Source organism: Pholcus phalangioides, unplaced genomic scaffold (genome assembly GCF_987345545.1).
Source record: "Pholcus phalangioides strain wild (caught in Gottingen) unplaced genomic scaffold, Ppha-v1.0 ptg000022l_1, whole genome shotgun sequence".
NCBI classification, from domain to species: domain Eukaryota; kingdom Metazoa; phylum Arthropoda; class Arachnida; order Araneae; family Pholcidae; genus Pholcus; species Pholcus phalangioides.
This window is the reverse complement of record NW_028301615.1, coordinates 11890602-11917349: the sequence shown is the minus strand read 5'-3', so window position 1 is coordinate 11917349 and position 26748 is coordinate 11890602. Positions and strand designations below refer to the sequence as shown.

The 26748-nt window shown below is 36.6% G+C and overlaps 1 protein-coding gene across 2 annotated transcripts in view; it reads left to right on the top strand.

Moving 5' to 3' along the window:
* LOC149069469 (sodium- and chloride-dependent glycine transporter 1-like) overlaps positions 1-26748 on the top strand; it is a 64876-nt gene that overhangs the window by 7208 nt on the left and 30920 nt on the right. The window contains exon 1 of one of the 2 annotated variants that reach the window (XM_089249209.1): positions 9205-9344. The exons of the other annotated variant lie outside the window; for it this stretch is intronic. Within the exon in view, the coding sequence (XP_089105335.1) occupies positions 9294-9344 (51 nt within the window). The 5' untranslated portion in view covers positions 9205-9293. Of the gene's footprint in view, positions 1-9204; positions 9345-26748 lie in introns of those variants that run through there. 2 annotated transcript variants of the gene reach the window in all.

The window sequence follows — 26748 nt, the reverse complement described above, 5'->3', positions numbered from 1 at the left end:
GAGTGAAATCTAGTGCACTAATTTTTCTTTTCCCTTCTATTTCTAACATGTGAACGAACCAGCTTTTTGAGTTTTACCGCAGATACTTCAAAAACAGATCATCCAAATTTGTTGCCAAAATCCTGTACGTGAAGGGGGTTAAGTAACACCTTAAAAAATTAGAACTTTCGAAAAAACCGAAAAAATCTATGCGTGTTAAAAAAGAAAAAGTTCGAACGTGTGAAAGCTGTGAAGAACTTGAAAAAGAGAAAGATTTAAAAAAACAGAAAAAAAAGCAGAATTTCATGAACTAAAATTTTTAAAGAGAAAGCTGAACATCGCCATTATATTATGAAAAATGTCTACTCGAAATGATATAACAATGATTCAATCTGAAACGAAGTTGGCAGATTTCGATGTAGAAAGGAGGGCAACTGCGACATCAGTTGCCACATCGACTGATACAAATGACGCCAAACAGTCTGTCTAATTCTTTTGATGTTCCTTTCCAAATATCCTCCTTAATAATAAAAAAACACGCCGGGTCTCTTTAGATTAATATGGATGAGAAAGCATTTTCTTGGGCGGGGTAAGAAGATGTATAAAAAGATGATTTACAGGGAAATCAAGTTACTATCTAATGGTAAAATGGACGTTTCCTGGACTTTCTTCCTGACCTTTAGCGTCAGTCAGTCTTGATCGTTTTTACGTCTTTTCAAGGTTTCCATACATTTTTTTGGTACTTACATGTGATTGCGAAAGTTCCCTTTTTTTCAAGTAATACAGTGCTTCCTAAACATTTTGAAATCGGATGATTCTCTCTGAGTCACCCCCCGTATAAGAATTAATTTGATATATGGATTGATTGTACACGAGTAAAATTCGATAAAATTACATTGTATGTGTATCTACAGGGCCACCCTTATCAGACGCGGGGTCCGGTGAGAAAATAATTTCGGGAGTGCTTAGCCCCGATATTATATATTTTTGGGAGGGGGGGGGGGAATTGGAATCCAAAGATTCATGCATTATCACAGAATAAGCAGAAATGCTGAAAAATATCTACTCATCAATGAAAATTCAGAATTAATGAAAGAAAAAAAATACCAATTGATGAAAATTCAGAATTAATGAGGAAAAATCCCAGAATATAGTTGGAAATTCGGAATTAACAGGGTATGAAAAAATCCTGATAAACAAAAATCGGATTTTTTTAATTAAAATTAACTGATTGCTTATTAATTAAAACACACACAAATCTTGTTAATCATTAAGAATGCACATTTCCATATCATCTAACTCCTAATCGCTCAAATTTTATTCAGCATTAATGAATAAACTACAAACGAACTACAAGCAAAAATACGAACACCAAAAATCTGTATTTATGTAACATGAAAGGTCATTGAGTCTAAATTAACTCCATAGATTAACATTTTTCTTGTAGAAAAAAGTGCTTTTATTCATGAGCCTCCCCCCATTAAAGTGACTGCGTGGTGGTAACTCAGAATCACACATATGGTGCAGGTATCTCAATCCACTCGATGGGCCATTCAACATTAATTAAATAAAACAAATTCTATTGATAAGATTGTTTCTTGCACAATTAGTGAATTTGTTTTCTTGTTTATTAATGGTTTACACGTTTTTATTCTTTCACAGATTTGGTGATTTTTTGCAAAAAAAAAAACGAGCAAACTCAAAATTTTAATACAAAAAGTTGAGTCGAAAGCTCAATATTTATGTTGGTACAACATCTCGCAATTAGGGCATAGAATGAAAGGCTTTATGTACAATAAATAATTCCTCAGTTTTCTAATCAGGGGAATCCTAGTGTTACACTCTGATGCATTGAAAATACTTTGTGCAATTTAGCTAAGAGAGAGAGAGAGAGAGAGAGTGTTACATATATATACAAGTACTATATTATACTGTATGCTGTATTTTCTGCAACTTTTTCCATGCACAAAATGTAGAGGTAGAGCAGCATTATTTCTGCATTATATCTTGGGATTAAGTGCGAGTCTGTATTTACCTCAAAGATCTATATTCCTTTTAATCACAGGAACTTTACCACATATTAATAACATGCATACCATACCAGGTCACTTTTACTTCCATATCATTGAAGTTATGTAAAGAAAAAACAAAATTTAAATTTTGTGATTTAAATCAATGATTTTTCTTAAAAATAAAGTGATTTAAATCGTTAATTTAATGATTAAATCATAATTTTAATCACGACTAAATCAATCTGATTTAAATCGGCGTACCCTGAGAATTAATGATATAAATAATTCCAGAATTGACGAAAATTGTGAGTTAATGGGAAAAGAAGTATCCCAATATTTATTAAAATACATAGTTAATGAGAGAAAAAAAAATCCTATATATAGAAAAGAAAATACATTTGATATATGCATATTTTCTTCACTTATCCCAAACCCGGTGCCCGGTGCGACCATATCTGTCGCACAACCCCTTCCCAAGGGTGGCTCTGATTATGTACTTCAGCTGGGTGAAGGCATTTTTTAGTATTGACGTATTTTTATTTACGTGGATAAAAATGAAAATAAATGTCTTATTTGGACGTTTTTATTTTGGATAATCTCTCCCGATCCCCTTAATTTTTTGACTTGACCCCCCCCAAGGTAGATCGCTAACCACACTTTGGGAACCACTAAAATAACTTCTTTTGTTATACTTGTCCAATTTCAAAAAGGTGAATAAAATCAATACGGGTTTTTCAAAAAGAATCATCCGATTTAAAAAAGTCATAACTATTCAGCTTTATCGTTTTGGTTTTGGTCGAATAATGTATAGGTAGAAAGAGGGAAATCTCGAGTTTCACGCAGTTGCCGACAGGTAACGCTAACGCCGCCTCTTCAGTATTTGTTAAAATAACGACTGCACAACAGAAATCGTTTTGTGTTCTAAGCTTCGCGAAGTGTGAGTCCGTAACAACTGTTCATTGTGCTTTTCGTCGGCAATACCCTAGTGTTGAACTTCCTACCGTTCAGAGCATTAGGCGATGGTAAAAACAATTCCGAGACACGGGTTGTCTGTGTAAAGGGAAATTCCCTGGCCGTCCCGCATGTTAGATGAAAATGTGGAGCACATCCGACATAGTTTAGCACGTAGTCTACAGAAATCCACTCACAGTGGATGCAAACATGCTCGCAAAAGTTTAGGACGAATTAACTACCATATAGACATATGTCAAGCATCCCAAGGTAGACATATTGAGCACCTCTAATTAGGTTTGTAAAAAAAAATTATGATTAGCCATGTAATATGAAATTAATCTTAAGTGCCTAATGTTGAATATTTTTCGTAATATACGCATTTCAAATTGGGTGGTTCTTTTTGAAACATCCTGTACATAAAGTGCAAAATAAAGTAATGTAAAAACCATCACCCCGAACACTATTTTGTCTTGAAACCTGGGCCAGTTTCAGGGATGAACGAACGAGATACGTGCGCAGGGCCCACAAATTTTCAGAACCCCGAAGTTTGTTGCCTCAAGCTCCCTCCCCCTTCTGCCTCTGCTTCAAAGAACACTATAATACAGTGTAAGGTGCCCCCAAAATTCATATTTTCCAGGACCCGAACTTTATGAGAAACTGGCCCGGGCTGTCGCCATTGGAACTTGATCTAAAAAAAATAATCTTACTAATTTTACTCGACTTAAGGTTATGGCTGTTTTTTGCGCATGAGCAAGAGCCGGATAATAAGGGGGATAATTGGTCTATCCCTTAATATACGGGATCCTACTAACGTACACAATGAATCGCCACTCCCGATACATCGCCCTGCATCCGCGCCTGCATGTCGAACATGTATAGCTAACTGCAGCAGGTGGCAAAATTTGAGTAGAAGACAAATTTCAGTTTAAATGTTTTCTGGTGTTCGTAAAATTTTTAGAAAAGATTGGAAAGGTAATAGCACCCATCAAGAAGAACAATATTTACAATGGAATCTATGGTTGCAATCCACATCCCCCCCCCCCCCCCCACAAATTTGGCATGTGCTCGTACCAGGGCTGTAACTAGGATTTTTGCCACTCCCACAACTTTGAAATTCGATAATTTTATAACGGTGTTCTTTGTTCCCACCTAAAATTGCCGCCCTATAAATTTCGCCAATCGGGGCAGTTAACCCCCTCTAGTTCCGGCCCTGTCTTGTACCCACAAGAGGGTGTGCCAGTCTTTCTTTTGCCAACGTGAACTCTGCAATGACAACCTTGGACGTCACTGAGTATCTTCTTTGAGTCCTTCATTTATCTGCACGGGGTTGTGGAATTTATGATTTCGTTATGTCTTTTTTTTCACTGTTGAAACCACTAAACCACGCATGCACCTCGTCCATATTCCTCTGCGGAACTTATAACGAATTAGTACATGATGGAATGTGTGTGTATGTATGTGTAGTGAACCTGACGTGAAGTTTGTTTCTGTGTAATGCTTGTTGTATGTAGTGCTTCCATCTGCCACCAATTTTTCTAACTATAAGTGAAGTGTAATGATTGAATAATTGTATTGTTGTAGGCCTGTTGCTCACTGTTGAAACTTCAACGTGAACAATTTACTTTACGCTTTTCTGATATTCTCAGTGAATTGCGACCATAAGTTTCATTGTAAATATTATTCGTCGTGATGGGTAATCTATCATCCCTATAACTTCTTCTGAACAGTTTACAAACACCCTGTAGTAGGGTTGAGCGTATCTCGCAAACAGGCATAGTATACCCTTAGTACCGGCCTGATTACGGTGACCATTTTTATTTTGTATAGAGGCTATATCTTATCTGATAGAATAGACTGATTCTACACCCTCCAAAATGGAGGTCATTATATCTAAGTGTATTAAAGACAGAGTTTTTCTGTGGTAAAATATTAAAAAAAATTCTTTAGGCCAATGAACGTTATCGGGCACCGATATCCACGTGGATAGGCCTCCTTACATTTCTGAGACCTTTCAATCGCGAAAAATAGGTCGGCAGTACCTTCACATTCTATAGGTTTTTAGTTTTGAACTGGGTCAAATAATTCGAACGAACTTGGAGAAGCAAAATTTGCCTTTCTTTTATGCATTATCCGAAATAAAACAAGAATTCGGAACCAAAAACTCGTCTTGAAACTTTTTCCTTACATCAGGGGGTAAACCGATTTTTTTTAATGTATTTCTCCCCAACATATTCACTGACCATTTTTTTCCGACATAACCTGAGTATATAAATATGTTTAAGAACTGAATATGGAAATGGAAAAAAAAAAATTATTCTCCTTCAATCCACGAACCTTTTTTTCCCCAGCAAGTATTATTCAGCATAGCTCAGTGAAACAGTTATTTTCTTTGCAATGAAATATCCCCAGGAGATATCACTAAAAAATTTATCTCTAATTTTCTCTGTGAAGACATTCACAAAATTTCACCTCAAATTCTCTGAAGGCGTTCACAAAATTTTATCTCACATTTTCTAAAGTCATTTTCACAAAATTTCAACCGGGTAAATCAATATTTGTTTGCAGAAAATGACCAACTTGCTTTGGATCAATTAGTGTTCTCTCATTCGACCATGCAATTACCTAAAATTAGAAATGTTTATTTTAGAAATTTATTGATTTAATAAGACATAACGAGATGATTCATCGGATAGAATCAGTTGACGTCGCAATAAACCTCAGATACGCACATGAGTCGGGTAATGTGCGATGCTTGTTTTCTTTTTTCTCTTCAGCTTCCACACATGCTCTATGTTGATATAAACTCACACACAATTCAAGGTCAATTTTACGTCTTGGTTTACTAACAAGCTTTTGATGCTAAATGTCATGCCACGACAGATAAGATTTCCATCAGGAGAGAGAAAAAAAGATGCTTTTAGAGATTAGATGATAGGGAACAAATCGTTTAGTAAACTGAGTTGATTTCTCTTCGAGACAACTACGATTACATAAAATTAAAAACGGATATACTGCATATCACTTAGTTTGAATCAAATGATTAAAAAAATGCTTGTAAAATGCTCATTTTCACGAGAATGATTTTGATGAATTATATGATCTCATTTTCAACATGCTTAGACCGATTATGAATCGAAAATATTCTGTTATTAGTAAATAAATAAATCATTGGAACATTAGCTATTTCATCCATTCATAGGAAATGATATACGATGTTCTACAAAGTATGTCTCGAACCCATGAATCCAAAGCATTAGAAACGGATTTTAAGGAAATGTGTGATTGGTGATTATGTTCCATGTCCTTGACATTCACCAACAAATTTGTTTGCATGCTAATTTCCAAAACAAAGGATTATCTATCTCAACAACACAAAAGCAATCGGAAACGAAGCATTGATTCCTCGGGGAATCGGAACAGAACGCCTGTCACGTTCTCTTCCGATCAATTTTACGGTGTTTTCGAAATCACGGAGTATTTTCCTCCTTGCGTTTCATGCTCTTGGGGTTCGCCTATAACTACAGGAAAAAAACTAATTTGGTGACCACCTACCTAATTGCAAAATACTGTATATCAAGAAATAATCTGCTGAACCGTTTTCAATAGATAAGCATCTCTCCAAGCATTGAGAAAAAGTTATACGTATAAACTCTAGTAATTTTTGTTCTATTTTAATGAGGTAGGTTATAACATGTTAACGCAGTAAAAAATTTTCTGGCTCTACCGCAGTGGTTCTTAATCTTTTTTCCTTCCCGCCACTCCCCTTGGACGATGCGTCTTTTATCTGTTAAAAAATTGTTTTTTTCCTGTAATTTATTACACCCATTAATTAATTTTCACGAATTCCTTTACTTATTATTTTACGTCCTTTACGGCAATGGCTAATACTTGATTTCGGCTTTTTTATTTTTTAAATTAATTTCAAAACCGAAACTAAAAAAAAGTTACTATTTTTTAACATTTCGGCAAGAAAGATTCATTGGATACTTCTTTACTTATTGATTTCAGCCGCAACAACTATAAATTAATGTTTCTTTGACACTTGACTAAATTTTTGACGTTTTCCTGAGTCATGTTCACGACAATATCAAATCTAAGCACCACACGCTAAAAACCCGAGGTACCAATATAAATAAACCGCGAAATAGTTTAGGAAAATAATTATTTACCTAAACTATTTCGCACTGCTCAACACTGATTTAGTTATTTTAGTTTGTGATTTTAGGATAATTTTGGGTTAAAGTGAAAATTATATTTAAATAGTAAGACAAAGAGCAGCGTACAAATCACGTTGAAACAGTGCGTTATAAATAAATACAGTATATCATTGGCAATGATATTTCAGGGGTTTTAGGGTCATTTTGTGGTGCTGATTCAGAATCTGGCGTTGGTTTTGCCAAATTGGCTCTAGTTTTTGCGATAATGCATACTCTCGACAATGTGATTTGTATGCTGCTTATGTATTACCATTGAAATTTGATTTTAACTTTATCTCTAAAACTAGAGCCAATCTGACAAAACCAATGTCAGATTTGGAATTAGCAACCTCAATATACCGTAAAACCACTTAAATTTCTTTTAGATGATTTTTTTTTTTTTGAGCAATATAATATGATACTATTTCTTTCAATATGCGATCGCCAATCGAAAAAGAAACTTCTGAAAGTTTGCGTTTAAGCTTTTAATCTCACATTTCAAGACAAGAGATTATATGTTGAAATATTGATAGGATTCATATTTTTTTAAGAATTGAAGAATTAAATTTTTATCATCATTTAAATTTCCCTGAATAATCAGTCAACGTGTAATTTTTTCTCCATTTCGCATCCCCAAATATGCTTGCCCGCACCCCTAGGAGTGCGCGCAACCCCGGTTAAGAACCTCTGTAGAGGGTAATGGGAAGACTCTACAGTGGTTAGGCAATGAAATTGAATCGTACTGAGGAACTTCGTGTTTGACCAACTCTAGTAAAAACCGAATTCCCATAGAACGGATTATTTTTATCCTGCGTGAAATCAGGATTCATTTAGTAATAATTACACTTTCGCTAACGCTCGTTCTCTCAGTAATTTTTTGTGATAGCTATACAAATATGAAAATATGTGATATTTTCCTCGTTCAAAAAATGCCCGTCAGACTCAGAAGCAACCCGAAAATTACTCCTTGTATTGAAGAAACAGTAAAGCTTCACGTACCAAGAAAAACCGAACGTAGAGAATCTTTATGTAATCTATCGATTTTGAATCGCTACTGGAGATTCAAAAGTACGGAATGCGACGGCTAATTTTCATTTGAATAAGACAGATTCTGCATTTTGAAGCTATATTTTTCAAGAGTTGGGTACTATCAAATATCCTTCAATTGACTATTCATGATGACTAATGTGCCTATCAGTGGTGGACTCCGAGGGATTGAAAAATATTTTTGTTTGCTTAATGTGATTTATTTCCTTCCGATATTTTTTTCATCTTCGCTTTGTATCCAGTCATCTAACTTCGTATAGCGTGCACTATGTTCGTACCGTTGGAGCTCAAAGCCAGTGATGACTGAGCTGGTGATCGAGTGGCGTAGTGGTAAGATGCTCGTCTTCCACTATGAAGGTTGCCGTCAAGGTCCATGGGTTCATAAAATAAAAAGAATATCATGAAGAACATCAGAAAAAGTTCTTTACCGATCGAGCCTAATGCGACCACCGATAGATGGCGTCTTCATTTCCCACCCAACTCCACTAGTTGGAAATTGCCATATGGCGATATATGACTGGGGTTGGTGTGCGGTAAACTAGTGAAGACATAGCAAGTCTGTTCAGGCAGTTTCCACATAGTAAGAAGGAAAATACTCATTAGTTGCTTTACTAGGATTCTTTGCGTCGCGCATGGCAAAATTCTTACCAGTTTGCATTTGCCAGCACACACACAAAGACAACATGTGAATAAATTTATTTAACTAATGGGAATAAAGACTTTGAAATGTATGTATGCCTGTGACGACATCAGCAAAACCAGTCACAAGTTGGGATAAAACGGCTCGAGATTTTCGCGATTCGATCGTTATCAAAGCGTTTGAAATCCTCACATAAATTTCAAGAGAAATGTGCTGGAAGACAAGTGACGCCATTCCACGAAGAATTATCCTCGTAAGCATCATAACAAGCGGTGACAGAACCTTCGTTTTAAATCCCTCATCAATGACGCGCTATTTGTTCAGGGACGACTGAGCAAACACCTGTTGGATCTTCAGGATCATCATCTTATTCTTGTTCTTTCGCGAGTGTAGATCCTTCCCCACCGAGTCCTGCATACGAGTTGTACAGCTGCCTTTCTTTTTACTCCAAGTGCGTAACACCGAATGTCGAATGCATCGTCCTGGCGAATTCACTCAAGAAGATTGTTGCGTCAGGTAAGAAGTTCATTCATTCGCGCCTCTTCTTTCACCCACCCGACACCCAATTGCAATCTCTCGAATTCCTTTTTCTGTTTGAGTGTCTATTTATTTTAGAGTTGTCATCCCACTGTCACACGTCGAGTATTGTTAGGTTCGCTCATTTGGAAACATAACAACTGAATAGGTGTAGAGAAAGATGCTCTATCCACTTGTTGATACAAGATTCCTCGAAAGACTTGTTATATTTGGCAATGATGATTTTAGAAAGAAAATTCATCTCTGCCTCATCGACTAAGGTTTAGAATAGGTGTACCTTCACTGAATAGGTGCCACCAAGTATTTGTTCTAAAACAGGGTTGCACAACCTTCATAGTCCGCGGGCCAGATATGTGGTATTTCTGCCGCTCTCGGGCCAGAAATTTGTTTACATAGGGTGACCATACGACCCGTATTTTACGGGGCATTTTCCGTAATTTCAGTCCCTTTTTTTTCAACGTGACTTTACGTGAATTTTTGAAATAAATAAATTATCATTATTTTCATAACTTATATAAAATATATTATGATAATCATTACTCTATCATAATTAATTATAGTCATACTGCAACTATATTCATGCTACATATTTGCCAAACATAACGTTTTTCGGTGAATCACTTGATCTTGAAAATCTTTTATTCGCTAAAATTGGCTACTTCACTGGCCTTTGACAATTTTTTGTCTATAATTGGGCAGCTTTACTTGTATTTGACATTTGTTTTGGTAATAATTGACTATGTTATAGTAAATCTGATAAATCAGTTATTATACATACTAACCGGCTATTATGCATACCAAGCATTTCGGTAAATTTGATAAATTTCCGTAATTTATCACTTTTACCGGTGATTATGGTATCATATACCCAAGCGTCGCGTCGTTGGTAAACAGGATAAATCGTAATATGTAACATACTATACATGATAATTCATATATCGAGGTACGATCGCAAAATTTCTTATCATTTTGTATTTTATATTCATATCACATATTAGACTCATTTGGAATTTTTTTCATATTTGTGAAATTCACCAATTATACTTGGGTATTATGCGCAATCGCCGGTAAAAAGTGATACATTAAATTTACCAACGACACTTTGGTATTATGCATAATCTCCGGTAAAAATGATATTTTTTTTAGTATTAATCAAACTTACGAACGACGCTTCGGTATTATGCACAGTAACTGGTTATTATGTGTAATATAGCAGATTTATCACATTTACCGTAACAAGTATATCCCGTGTGAATCCCGATTTTCCATATTTTTATGTAAGAAATCTTTATCGAATTTTTATCGAGTTGTGTACATCTTACATAACTCGAATTTTGTTTGAATACAACAGTATTTTGTTTGATATTTATATTGGTTTGATTTACTTATATTCATACTTTTCTGCGGGAACACTTTTTGCTAGTCAGATGGAATTTCATGGAGGGTCGCATTTGTGCCGAAGGTTGTGCACCCCTGCTCTATAATTTATCGGATATTCGATAAACGGCCACGGACATAAAATGTGCCACGCGCTATCCGATGATTTATATGCCTAATTCAGGGGAGGGGGAGATTATTACGAGAAATATCGAAAAAATTATGTGAATATAATATGCCGGAGACGTCATGAAAGCTGATTGCTACGAATATTCAATTTGGTTTAATGGTTATTAGATATTTTTCGTGCATCTAAATTCATAACGGGGGAAAAAAGATTAGATGATCACATAAAAGTGGTAATTACTATCGTCGTGATTAGAGAGGCGATGTCTGTCCGGGAATTCCTTGAATATGATACACTTATTAGGAGTATCACGATATAGATTATTTACTGGTATAAGAGAGAATGCCCTAAATGTCAAGGTGAAGCCAGTAAAATTTGATGGAAAACGCAGAATCGCGTCACAAAGTCCCTAGACATATTTTCTTGATCAAGATTGATTTTCCTGTCGTTCACGTCACTCTCCGTTTTATAGGACTATAAAACAGAAGTAATAATACACGCATTACGAAATTCCCGGTTGATCTCATATATTCTTATTACCCTCACATATATTTTTCAGCCTTGATTCAAAGAATTTTTACATCAATATTGATAAACCATGATTTATTTAGGAATCGAATGTGATCGATTGAGATATGGGTGATGATCAGGATTTAACCCAATTTCTTTTAAAAAATAAGATTCATATTCTATTTGAATTAAAACCTTCATATTCATGCCAATCCTTTCATATTCATGCCGAACGGGTGAATGTAGTGTGAACTGTCTTTTAGTATCAGATAGTTTAGCAGTTGGTATTGAATTTTTATCTTATTGTAAAACTGAACAATGAATTTCGGCAAAGTTTCTGAGCCCGAAACAAAAATAACAATTTGTTATGTAATTCAGTGTGCTGGACACGGATTTAGCCATATAAAATCTGTGGTTTTCCCTAAAACTGCACATTTAATTCACAGATAACAACGTCATACAATTCATTGAAACGCAACGTAATTATGTAAAAAAAACAAGATAAATGTACACAAACAACAACAAAATAACTTCACCAATATATAGAGGTACAACATTAATATACATACCTTGTATCCCACAAAGGACTGATGGTTTTCAAAATGGGATAACAAGAAAACGGTGAGAAATATTAAATTCATTCTTGCGGAATATAACTGTGCGAAATCAGGAATTTCAGATACGCCATTCATATTTCAAGGGGTGGCAAAGTTATTGAAAGAAAAAAAATAACTTCTTATACCGTCCTCGTGTGCTCGAAAACCCAATTAGAAAGTTTATCCTGAAAGTTACCCAGTTTAGACCTTATTCCAACGAAAAGAAATTCAATGTTTCTAATTAAAATATTCCCTGAGATATTAAAATTCAAAAAACGGAGAAAAGGTGGGAAAGAAGCGTTGTCCGTTGGTTTTTGCTGTTCTTTCTCAACTTTCTTCCGTTTTTAAAATTTTAATATCTCAGCGAACTTGGAAACGTGGAATTTTTTTGTTGGCATCAAGACAGAGATAGAGCAATAATTTTCTAACTGGGGTTTCGAGCACACGAGGACGGTATAAGAAGTTATTTTTTTTCTTTCAATAACTTTGCAACCCCTTGAAATATGAATGGCGTATCTGAAATTCCTGACTTCGCACATCTATATTCCGCAAGAATGAATTTAATATTTGTCACCGTTTTCTTGTTACCCCATTTGAAAACCGTCAGTCCTTTGTGGGACACTAGGTAGAAAACTACACAAATACATAGAAACACCACAAAAATACACACGAACGCAAATGTACAATATCGTTCGCGTAGTACGTCTGACGCGTACTTCGTTCTGTATTGCCCCCTCCTGACAAAAATCCCAGTAACGGCCCGCTATGGATCTCTACCTTCAGAGCAAAGGCAGGTACGATCGTCACAATTTCTCCAACCCAAAAAATAAAAATAAAAATCCGCATAAACATCACATTCGGCACCGATATTAACACATCGCAAGCGCACTGAGATTCTCAGTCAATCTTCGTCTGAGTGGAATATAGTCGAATCACGTTATAACGAACTCCAAGAGACCGGAGATATCATTTCGTTATAACGAAATTTCGTTATAAAGGAATTCCAGGTCGTTTGCATTGTTTCTATGTAAACTTATTTGACGGATTGGAAAAGTGTTCGTTAAAACGAGATTTTCGCTATAACGGCATTCGTTAAAACGGGATTCGACTGTATAAAACTCGTTCTTTTCATCTGTGTGCAGCCGACACACACTCACACGCACAGACCACATCACCTTATGGCGATATCGGCCATTGCCCTTACAGACATTGGTACCCCTGGAACACCTGAGATGAGTGACGACTACTACTATTTAACCGTACATGCACCTCGTACACACATTTCTCTGCGAAATTTCAAACGATTTGGTATATGCCGGAATGTACGTGTTGTGAACCTAACGTGAAGTTTGCTGCTGTTTGAAGCTTGGTATGTGTGCGCTGCACTGTGCAATAAATTTTTCTAACTATGAGTTATGTGTGTAATGTTGAGATGAGTCACCGCTTTGATAAGGGTTGTAATATCGCACCAGTGTTGAGCTTAGAAGAAAGGATAAAACACTTATAGCGTCACAGCTGAAAATCTCCTCATAAAAAGTGTCAAAGAAACGAAACAAAATCCACCCAGGAAAGCATTCACTGATCAAACCCCCCTCAACAATCACGGACGAGGTACCTCGTCCAAATGTAAATGGAAGAAATTCATTAAAGCTCTCCCTGTCTTTTTTTTACCTCTTTTCTCATCGTCGACGTCGTTGTAATCCTATCAACGGAAGTTTTTTTTTGTTTTTCTCCCCGCTCTTTGTATATTCCAGTTTAGGGATGCCCCCCTCCCCCGTATAATGTCAGTATCTTTCTTCTATAGGCCTATATGGTATATAAGAGAGAGAGGGGAAGGGAGATGAGAACGAAAGTGAAATCTGTACTTCCACTAATCTTCTCCCCACCCTCTATTTTTTAACATGCGAACAAGGAAATCAGTTTCATTTCCAATGCTTCGAATACAGATCATCCACATTTGTTGCCAAAGCCTGTACTTGAAGGGTTAATTCATAAGATACATTTTGTTTTCCCTCGATTACAACTAAATATGCATATTTATTAGATGCAGATATTTCACATCGGAAGCAATATTTAAAATATTCTTTCGAAAGAAAAATGTCTCTGGATTACGTCAAGCTACTCACTCATTATTGTAGAAACAAATCGTTGAAAATTTTCTGAAATCGAGCTTCGAGAAATAAACAAAAGAAGATTCTAAGCTTCGGGTGTGAAACGATCGAAAAAAGGTCAAATAACTTTCTGCAGTTTTAACGCAAGACGTAGCGGGATGTATATAGCAAAAGAAAGGGAAGTGGGGAAAGCCCCAGAACGGTCCATAAAGTGTTTATAAAGTCATCGTGACGAAGCGATGATATATGGATGGATATATGAGAACCAACCATCACCAGCACGTGCCATCTGATAAAGAGCGGTTTTAGTCGGCAAGTATTGCGCGCGGCAAAATTTTCGCAAGGGAATAACATTCCCAATGGATTGCGTGGCAAATCAAAAGCAAATTCCACTCCGTTTATTATCTCTATTGGAAGAACGGTAAAGAAATTACCGAGAAATCTAAGTGATTTTTCGACCTCATTAACGAAATGTCGCTCGAGACACAAACTCACGACGTGTGCGTATGAACACAGAGGGAGAAAATATTACGAGGGTTATGCAATTTCCGAAAAATGTTGCAGCGACCAGAGATGAAGTTACGTTATTTATCTATCATAAGCGAGAATAAAGTAGTGATCGGACGATGATTAAATGTCTTTTCTGCTAACGGATGATCGGCAGTGAAATGCCAAAGCTCATGCAATTTTATTTTTCCCTCCAATTTTCGTTAGCTCTTTTCTATGTCATTAAGTCTTTAAAAAAAAATGGATATTTGATTAAGCTATTGCAAGTTTTGGTTATATAAGAGAAGAGGTCTGCAACCTCTTTTTTTTGAGATATTCGATTATTGAAAACGTCATTTTGGAAGAAAATATCGATTTCCATTTTTTTTCGAAAGCCCTAGTATTTGTGATTCCAAACAGGCCATGTTTTGTTTATATGACGCGTAGAACTGAAGTTACGTCCACTTTAATGTTGCGTTTTTACATACAAGTGAACAGTAAATAAAAACTAAACGCCGTTTTACGAAAAATGCTATTTTTGACATCATACTGAGTTTAAAACATGATTTCATGTTTGAAACACAGGCAGTCCGAAATTTATTATTGTTTTCACTATTTTGGGACACTTTCTATGAAAAATATTATTAAAGTTCACTCTAGTATTATTTTATAGAAAAGGGACATGAGAGGTAGTCGGATACCTTAAATCGAGAGAACCGTTTATGTGACGAAGAATAGCATCCATACGGCATCCTTGAATACAACTTGATGGGGTGATTTAGTTGATGGTGCCATTCAACAAATTAATAAGCACAAGCATCGCTATATGCTTGTGGTATTCCATTTATTGACCCTATTAGAGAAAAACTCCCTGCGACATCACAACCGTCCGACGGCGCTGATCGGCTATAGTAGACTACTACAGCTGGTGTTACGCTGATGAAGCCAGCCAAACGATTAACAAAAGGGGTCATTCAAGTATTACGTCAGCATCGAGTGGGAGGGGGGTTTCGGATTTGCTGAATTTTGATGTTAAAGGGTGAGGGGGTTTGAAGGTTGCTTACGTCATCAACGACCCCTTTTTGATGATATGAAATATTCTAAGCTGCTGACGAAATTTTGTTGAGAGGGAGGGGGGGGGGGGTCAGTGTTTTGCCGACTTTTGCTGACAAGAGGGGGGGGGGGAGTTTCAAAAATGGCTGCAAATCTCCTTACGTAATACTTGAATGGCCCCAAAGGCTAAGAATGACTGACAAAGACAACCACCGGAGGACATTTTTCCGTCCGGACGAAAACGGTGTGTGTGGATACGTCTAGCGTTCGGGACTCTTGCTCATCCGGCGTTTGCCTGAGCATGTTTAGTAAACGTCCAAATTTTACTAAATGTACACGACCCTCTCTCAATCTATATATATACGCAGGGTGATTTAGAAAAGATGGGGAAAATTTTAAGAGGCGATAGTACACACCAATGCAAACAATCGTCATCAAAGAATGCATGGTCTAACATGAAACGCAAACGCTCTATATAATTGCATATTTTTATATCACCCATGACTAAGGGTGTGGTTCACAAATTGCGAAACGTGAGTTAAATTCGAAGTTGTAAAAATTCTGTAATTGTCAAAAATTTCATTGCTATTTCTTGTGAGTAAAAAAAATGAAATGATTGAGTTCATTCAATTTGTGTAGAGTCCCTAAAAATGGAAAATTTTGAGCCAATGAATACTTGCCAACACAGTGATAAGTTTCCAAAACAGTGATTTTATATGTAGGGCTAGAGAGAAATGTTTCCCACTTCAGAGAGTTCTTTAGCGCGTTCTATTGCTCCAAACGAGACAAAAATTGTACTGGAAATATAAATTGAAGATTTATTAAATTTAAAAAATATTACAAAAATCATTCGATAGGTGGAGCTGAAGTACACACATATAAATATTGAAATGCTAACAGATTTAAATATTTAATGTGTGTCACTGACACTGCTCAATATATACCCCTTCATTTTGAACAAAATCTGCTCAAATCATAATCATCAAAACCATATTTTTCTCAGCTGAACGTAGTGAGTCCGCCGAAATATTCAGGGAAATATCCATTTGGATCAGTAGAACGCACTTCAGAGCTCTCTGAAGTGGGGAACTTCTCGATAACCCCGTATTCAATATTTCGATAAATATCGTATTTAAAAATATGAAATTTTTGAAAATGGCTTTTCGAAGCACGAGATCAACATTTCAATAATTGCACACTGCGACTGTATGAAAAAGTTAATTTTTTTATTTTTCATGTATATGAAAACAAATTTTGAGATTTTAAGTAACTACCCGTCATATTTGAAAACTTTTTGCAATTGAAAGTGTATTGCAAAGATACGTTGTATGTGCTTTAAAAACTATTTGGGACAGCCTGAAGCACTTGGGTTATCTGATACACCGCTCAATGTGATCCCACCGGGACTTGAGTTTTCTGATAGCAATAACCGAATGATGACAAAATCCGAAAAGTCCCTTTTGCACGTACGGTGACCATACATTCCGTTTTGTCGAACGGGTTGTATGGTAAACGGATATTGATAAAACGAGTCGACTCTAGTTTTCTTTTCCACATAATTGGTTGTAAAATGTTTGTTTGTTTCTATTTTGTTTTATTCTGTTCTAACACGGGACCCCCGTTTTCCCTTTAAGTTATAATTCTGCATTTTTGTTATTCAACCATTGCGAGGCGTTGGAATGTAACTGTCTAATGGTTACCACAAATTACGATATCTTTTAAATGTACACAATACGTTTCATAGATCCTCTCAGAAAGTCTTTTAGGAAAAAAAACGTGAATATGGTCAATTGGAAAAAACTGAATCAAGAACTGAAGCAACGCGGGTTTTATTCGTCATTCATTTGCCTTGACTATTGCAGCCTGACCTTTTAGCTTCAGAATGTTCAAAAAGAAAAAAAAACTTTCGACGGAAAAAAAGATAACATTATCCTAATTCCCATGTTATGATATTGTTCCATTTCTTGTAAATATAATAACTACCCAAATAATAACATTATACGTGGTTATAATATGTCTTAAAATACAGTCGACACCGACTGTATTTCAAGACATTTCCACAATATTTGCTAATTTTTGCCATTTCATTTTCTACCATAACATACGATTTCATGAACGTCGCCCGAACGCCAAAGCAATAAGCAACTGAAAAATAGAAATAAAAAAAGTAAAAAGTTATTTTGTGAGAAATTCTTGAATTCGGATTACCTAAACCATCGTTTCTCAAAGTGGGCAATATCGCCCCCCGGGCGGTTAATGGAAATGTCCAGGAGGCGATAGAAGCTTTGGGCTTATAGAATTCTATAAGTTGGGGGCGATTAGAAGAAATATTTTTTGAAGCGATGGACCAAAAAAAGTTTGGGAAACTATGACCTAAACGCTTCGAAGCGCTTACGTAATGCACCTACACAGCGAAATTAATTAGATCTGTTGTGTTGAGACATTACCCGCGATTCCCATTTGTGACGGTTGAGAAGTAATTAGCACGATAATTTCTTATAAAAAAATGCAGTTTTATTTTTCCTCCCTTTCAAAAATATATCATTGGTTAAGTACTGCAGAGGAAGAAGGTAAATAAATAAATATATTTGCATACAACAAACGCGAACGCGCGCATGCAACAGCTTGGAACTCCAATCAACCGAGCAAAGGTGAATACATAATTACCTGAATCAGCGTATATCACAGGTTCTTGTTTGTTTGTAAATATATATGTGCCGTGTCATGCTACTTTTTATGTGCAGACTTGCGTTCTGCTGGAAAAATAAAAATGAATTAAGAAATAATTTTTAGTTTTTCTTCTCCACTCGAAGAGTTTCGCATCTTCCCAACTGCAATTTGTGTTTGATTTTTCACGATACTTTTATACACGTGTACTTGAACACTAGATCACGTATATTATGTGGCACTTTAAATTCATGATGCAGGGTGTATTCATCTTCACACAAAATTTTTTTCCAGAATTTTGTTCTTAAATTTTATGTGATAAATGACACTTTTCCCGGAGACACTTTCTCCTGGAAGCCATCTTAAAAACCCCTGAAAGTTCCACTTCAAGTGCTGCCCTCTTATGAAAGTCCCCAAAGTTTATGTTCACCACATTTTTAACTCGAAACTTACAGAATCCTTTAAGCCAGCGCTCAACTCCCTGAGATCAGAAGAAATAATTCTTCAGTGAGAAAAAGCAACCCACACATTTGTAGCACCAGAGTCTAAAAGGGTTAACAGAATCATCAGCCCCAGGAAAAATTTATGTCCGATGTCCCCCCCCCCCCCCCACATAGCCAAGTACCTGCCTGCCAAGTTCTGTATCAGTGGGGTTCTTAATCTTTTTTCCATTCCCCCCACCACAATTCAATTCACCTTCCTGCACCCCGTTGGATAAAGTTTCCTATTTGTTAGAATTTTTTTTTTCTTTGCAATAAATTACATTATTTATCCACTGATAAGTTTTTACAGATTTATGAACTTATAAAATATAAGCAAATATTGTCCTGGTTATCTTATTAGACTTGAGCTTGATCGTTGCCCAATTGCTTCTCAAATATTTAACCAACTCATCACGTATTGGATTAGGCTTCTAAAAATAGATGAAAACCTTCTACCAAAAATTTGTTTTCTCGAACTCTGCCGGCACAGACTCGGAAAACTGGGCAAATTCACTCAAGTCCCTTTTGAATAACTACGGTCGATCTGATATCTGGTGCACACTCCCTCTTTACCTCACTCCAGTAGTTTTAACATCTATTGCTAAAAACTATACTGATATCTCCCTCCAAGAAGACAGATCTCGACTGACCGCTTCAATATTATTTCATTTCGCCGATAATTTTGAATTTACGCTGTCCCTGCAATCTTACCTTCTCTTCAATCTCCCCTTGGCGGTTCGTAGGAATATGGCCAGGCTTCGCCTTTATCCTTTTTATACTTTACACAAAGGTATATTACACAAATTTAACCCTGATGAACCTTGCCAGTTTTGCAATTAACTAAATAGCCACAATGATCTTTATCACCTGCTTAAGGAATGCGTATTCTTTGCCCTTCAAAGACATACTCATATTTCTAAATACCTTCGCCGTACCTATTCCCGATCAAACTTTTATCTAATTTTTTACAATTCCTCTCCTTCTATATGTTTGAATTTCTTCCGATTTATCGAGGACATACCAAAAATTGTATTTTTCTTGCAACAACAATTTTCACGCCCCCCCCCCTCATCCCTTTCTGTTTTCGTTTGCTCCCCATCTCTGACCATGCGCCCAGGTAACATTATTTTTCTAACTTTGTATTTATCCATCAATCTATTTATTTGGATTCGAGACTGTATAATAATGTATGCATATTCTTTGTGTTTAAACTTTATGCATTTGTTTCGGTTTTGTGTGTGTATAATAATTTGATTACAAATATTTGTACTTCTCCAAGTCTATCTCCGCCTATGTATGGAAGATTCATTTACAGAAAATTTTTGGCTCTAAGAAGGATTGGCGCTATAATGGAAGTTCTACTGTAATTTTGTATTTTGAAACACATTAATTTTGCTCCAATATATCGCTCTTATTAGTATTTTTTATAATTTCTTTCTCTTTTACAAATTCTATAGCCTCAGTTTCACATTCATTGAATTGATAATTATATCCAAAAAAAAAAAAAAATCCCGGTTGTAAGTCCGATGACCGTATACGTCTCGTTGGGTCGAACGAAACGTATGGAAAAGAGACAACTCCGTTTTTCTTCCCCACATAACAGGTTTTAAAATGTTAAACCTCTTCTTCAATTGTTCTAAAACAGGATTTTTTGCTCCTTTCATTCTAAAAAATACATTTTTTATTATTCAGAAATTTTGGGGAATTAGAATGAAATTATTAAGAAGTCACCAACGAATAAGGCAAACGCGTTATTCGTTGGTGACTTCTTAATATTCTTGGGCAAAGCTTGATCCACTCTTCCATAGAATGGAACTGTCTAATGTGTATTACGAACTACGTTACTTTTTATAATGTACGGTACGTACCGTAGATTCCCTGGTGGATGTCTTTCGGCCGAAAAACTGTGAATGTAGTCAGTTGAAGGAAACTGACCAAAAACAAAAGTATTGGGGTTATCTCTTTTTTTTTTTTTCAAGAAATCGCTTGGAAGCGATCTTGGGTATCGCAGCCAACAATTCAAAAAAATTGATATTTAAAAAAATTAAATTAATAATAGGCTATGGTCTATGGGGGCCATTCAAGTATTACGTCAGCAGAACCATTCTTAGCCATTTTTGCCCTCCTATCAGCAAAAGTCAGCACACTCTGACCCACTTCCCGTCAGCTGTGCTCCCTACGTCCTAATGCATATTGGGATCAAATACGTATGCAGGAAGGGAGGAGTGGACGTGAGCTTCCTATGCTTTCCCTCATCACGATCTTTTTTTTTATGTAAAAAAATAAAATATTTAGCGAAAATGAAAATTTCGGAAGAAAATACATGTATTTGTTATTATAATGGATATCTGTTAATATTTCAATGCTATTCAAAGACTAAGAACTCAAAATTTATCTTCAAGAAATTCATCGAATTTAAACTTTAACGCCCAGACACATTTCCAGATCACTTCAAGGATCCGTGGAACATTTAGAGATCACTAAAGTGGTTCTGTAGAGGACTTATCAATAGGGATAATGCTAGTTCAGGTGCCCTCAAACTAGCGGAAGGTTTTTCCTTGTTTTTGAAGCACCGAGTAAGATATAAGAATATTTCATAATTTTATAAAGGGTGGTTGATGACGTAAGCATCATTCAAACCTCCCCCTCCTCCATTTGTCATCAAAAGTCAGCAAACCCGAAACCCTTTCCCTCCCTATCGATGCTGACGTAATACTTGAATGGCTCCTATAAAATCACCATGATCATACAAATTTTTTTTAAAGAAATTCTATTAAAAGTTTTAAATCCACTTTTATTTAAATAAAGGAGAAAAAACCCGAAACATTTCGATGCTTCATCAAATGCTCCATTGAGTGCGAATGATTATCATAACCATTTTGGTGGATTCACATCTACAGACACTCATCGTGTTGTGTCAGACTCGGTAACCATTCTTTTACATAAAAATGTCTGACTGCACCTGCGCAGCTACGACACGGTAGATATGAATGCTTTCATTGGTTGTTTTATATTAAAGAATGTTTGCTGTGTCTGACACGACACGGTGATTGTCTGTAGATGTGAATCCACTCTTTTTCAATTACAGTGGATCCCGCTTAGTACGACTTGTTTTAGTGGACCCAACTCTTCATGATATTCATGAAGATTTTTTGCTCGTTTAATGCGTTTTCCCGCTAATGACGTTTTTTCCATGACGGTGTTTTTGAAAAACACGTTAAAGCGGGATCCACTGCACATATGTTAAGATGTATTTAAATCATTAACGAAGCATCGTTTTGAAAAATATTAATGAAGATTGAATTAAATTAATTAAGATATCTGGACGAATCTCTTCGAGCTACGTATTTAAAAATGATGCATTTTTTGGTGATTTTTTCTTAATGTATCAAACCAAAAATGAAATGTATACCAAGAACGGAAGAAAGGGACTTTTTTCACGCCTTATGACATTGTGAACCAAAGTAAGGAAATTTTTCCCAGTTAACTGACTATTTCTCATCGTCTACATAAATCATGCAGATTGATAACTATGACTTATAAAAAAGAAATGAGAGTGGTCTAACCTTAGCCTCAAAATGTGTAAAAAAAATCGACGAAAAAAACTGATAACATAAACCGAAGTCCTGATAACTATAAAGAATTTATTCTCACGATGTTGGTCCGTTCTGCACTTAGCGAAAGTGAAATTAGTGGAGTGTCGACTGTGTATTTGTAAAGCGCAGCAAACATTTTAACCAGCACAGAGGCAGCAAATGAATTGTTATCGAATCACTTTTTAGGTGAAATTGGTTGTAGCTATTCTTAGAAATGAAATATCTCATCTCATAAGTTCAGTCCAGGAGTTAAAGAGCATGTTACACTTCCCCCTTTTTTACTTTTACATCTTCGCCTTTACTTCTTTTCGAAAAATATAATGTAAAGCGGATGAGTTGCATTGATTAGGCCTACTCGACTCCTCCGGGTTTAGAATAACCATTATTTTTACGCTAAAGACGAAAGAAATGCAGATAACTTAAATAAGGTCTGGGTCGTTATTTTCGCACCGGTCATCCGAAAAACAGGACATCCATTCGAATTTAATTCGCCGAAGGAATTCGAAATCTCATAATACTTTTCATTAAAAAAAACAAAAACTAAATAAGGATAGCATGTCAAGGACTGTCTTCTATCCGAATGAATAATTATTTCACCTTGAAAAGATGGCGGCTCGACGGGAAATCAAGGTGTCGTCGGGATCGTGGTTGAACTAAAAACATTTTCCAATCGGAGCAAACAAAATTTCGAGTTATTGTTGATTGTTCTCAAATGTTTCTTTAACTTTGTTTCATTTTGATTGATTTTTAGTCCTTGTTTCTTTCTTGTTAAATAAAATTCCGCCACGGATTTATACTGTTCTGAGGGCGACAAATCGCTCCTTGAGTGGTCTGGATCAGGTTTCGTGTTCGGTTTTTGCTGTTTCGTTTCTTCGAGAAATTCCACTTTTTCAGGGGCGATCTTTTAAAGGTAGTTTTCATATTAAAATGATAACCGGAATAAATCTTTCACACCATGCAATGTGTACAGGGTGTAAACAAGGTCAAGTCCTTATACAGTAGGAAGGGTGCACAACCTCCTGCCTTTGGGCCAAATGCGGTTCTCCAAGGGGTTCCATGCGGTCCACGAAAGGTGTTCTGGTAGAAAATTATAATACACAGAACATGATAAATACCTAGCATGACAATTTTTCCTATTATAAAAATACCGGAAATTGTTATCCATATGGGACATCGCCAGTTAACGCCAAAAAATTGTCACAGGCAAGTAGAGAGTTGTCAATTACAGGCAAGTAAAGAGTTGTCAATTACAGGCAAGTAGAGAGTTGTCAATTACAGTCAAAATTTGTCAAATGCATGTAGAGAGATGTCAATTACAATTACAGTCAAAATTTGTCAAATGAATGTAGAGAGATGTCAATTACAATTACAGTCGAATCTGTCAAACGCATGTAAAGTTGCCAATTACAGCCAAAAAATTGCCAAAAGCAAGTACAGTTGTCAGTAACAGTCGGAGTTGTCAAAAGTAATTGAAATTGTCGAAAGCAAGTAAAGTTTACAATTACAGCAAAAAAAAGGGCCGAAATCAACTGACGTTGCCAATAACATCCAAAAAATTGTCGAAGATAAATAAAGTTCCCAATTGCAGACAAAAAGAAAAAAAAAGTTAAAACTAAGTAGAGTTGTCAAATACAGCCGGGAAAGTTGTCAAAAGAAAGTAAAGTGGCCGATGACAACCAATGTCGTGTAAGGTCGTATTGTCACCCTAGCTAACAGACTTCCTGTCGACCCACGTGACTTCTGACGACTTCTGTAAAGCGGGGTGAAAATGCTTGTCCATGTGAACGGGTTTTAGAAAAAATCCTTGAAGCCCGTTTTAACCGCGCTCTTTCTATTTCCCATGTGAACGGAGCTTATGTATGTAACTTTCTGGCCGTCGAGCGGAAGAAATACTGCATACCTGATTCGCGAACAAGAGAGGTTGTGAACCCCTGTTACAAACCCTTTACCATTTGGGAACCGTTGGTTAAAAACATACTTTCATTCATACAGGGAGTTCAGTCTTGACTTCAAGGATTGTGGGGGTTTTATCGTTGAAGTAAGGGCTGAACTCCGTGAGGTTGAAAAATTAACATTTACAGCGAGAAAAGGAACACCCAAGTTTGTGCGCATCAGGTCTGAAAGGGCTATTGTGCAAGGGCGTAGCGAGGGGGGAAGGCTTGGGGGTCTGGTCCTCCCCCGAAATGTGAGAAAATGACCAAAAAAAGGGAAAAAGATGGCCAAATCCATTGTTCTGTCACTTTGGTCCCCCCCCCGAAATGAAAGTGGCCCCCCCCCCGAACGAAATTTCTGGCTACGCCCTTGCCATTGTATGTCACACAGCCGAGTAGTCAGCAGACCTACTTCTGCTGGTGAAATAGGTCTGGATTAGGTTCATGATAGAATACCCATTCGAAAACGTCTTGAAGAATATTTCCGGGGTCTAGATATCTTTCACGTGCCTAAAAATGACCGTGAAATGCAACAAATATGATCGAATGATCTTAAATCGCACTCCATTTTCAGAGAATCCTCTACGGCAGTGGTTCTCAAAGTGTGAATCGCGGTTCCTTGAGGAACCGCTAACCATTGTCAGGAGCACCGCTGTGAGCTGTCCTTATTAATGTATGTCTATTCAATACCATGAAACGGTTCTTTGTTAGACTATTTTGGGGAGTCGGCCTACTGGGCAAGGGAGCTACGGAAGACAAAGCTTGACTGCTCTAGAGCAGTGTTTCCTCTTACTTTTCTGGTTTTCAGAAAGCAGAGAGAAACATGAGTATCTGCATTCAGATTAATCTGTGTGTTATCCAATGTGTGTAACCGGGTATCACAGCATGACATAGCTGCCAAGTCTCCCGAATTTTAGCTTCATCTCTCGACCTCTCGAAAAGTTCTTTAATCCATGGAATTTTTACGAAAATCACGAAAAATCCCTGATGGTTTCTAAAAATTCCCTACTTCATTTTAAAAGAATCCCCGCTTCTGAAAACAATCCCTAAGGAATTTCTTGTGGGACAAAAAGTCTTTTGCCTCTCTTTTTTCCCACTTTCGAAATGACGCGACACGTCGTAAATGGATGAATAGTGGGAAATTCCTTTTTTTAAGGAAGTTTTACAAACCCTCTGATGGTAACAAGAGAAGTTGTTTGTCTTATCGTGCAGGGAAATAGCTTAGCAGCCAATAGTCCTGGATAATAATTGAAGATTATAGTGACGCGCATGTGATCAAAATTTCCTCTTTTGTTGAAGTTACGTACGTGCGATGACAAAACATGAATACTGATAAGCAAAAAATTATTTAATTAATTTTAAAGATACTTATTCCCCGATGAATTTCCTTTCATCAAGCGTTCCAGAAAAAGGCCAACTTTTTCTTTTGTACAAGTTGTGTTAAGGACAAACATGGTGGAAAGACTGACATCATCACCCATGTGAAATCAAAAAACATCAAACAAGTGTCACAAAAAGTCAATGTTCTTCAAAAATTGACGCTTTTTTCCCTTCATCTTCCGATGATTTTGGGGTCATTCGCCCAGAATGTTTGTTCACATCGTTTCTGATTGAACACAATATTTTTTTTAGATCACCATTAAAGTTTTGGCCTCCAATTTCACTCGTTTTTTGCGTAGGGATTTTATTCCCTATGTTATTTAGTATAGTTTATTATAGTTTATTCCCTAACTTTTATGTGGAGAAAAATCCCTTTTGTATTTATTAGGGAGTAGTTTTAGTATAAAATACGGCTCCGCGCGAAAATCTCCCTAATTTTCATTTTCAAAAGTTGGCAGCTATGCCATGCGTTTTCCACAACTAACAAATATGCGTAGTTTTATGTCTCTCGCCCGTAACGGTAAAGCCGAGTTTTCCTAGGAGTAGAATTTCTGCGTCGTGTGCGGCGTGAAAATGCTGATTGGTTAAAAACCTGAAAATCAGGTTTTTTGACCAATCAGCGTTTTCACGCTGCACGCGCTGTAGAAACCTGCTCCTAGGAAAACCTGCCTTAAGCCCCGGGTTTTCCCTAAAACTAGGTTTTCCACGCCGCGTGTGGTGCGAAAACGGTGATTGGTAAAAAATCCTGAATTTCAGATTTTTAATCAATCCCTTCCATCACGCTGTACACGGAGCAGAAATCCTACTCCTAGGAATACCCGGCTTTAGGATGGACGGATTCTAAGTTTACATACGACAGGCATCTTCAGCCCATTGCTCGCGAGCACCACGGTGATCACTGGAGCACGGAGAGTGCTCGATGCTCGTGCCCAATTCTGTGCTAGCGAGCACTTGATCAACGCTCCAAGCAAACACCTTGTACGAATTGCATTGAAGGATTGAAATCATTGATTTCACGCATTATTAGTATGTCAAACTTGCCGCAAGGATGTTCTTCTTTTGATGAC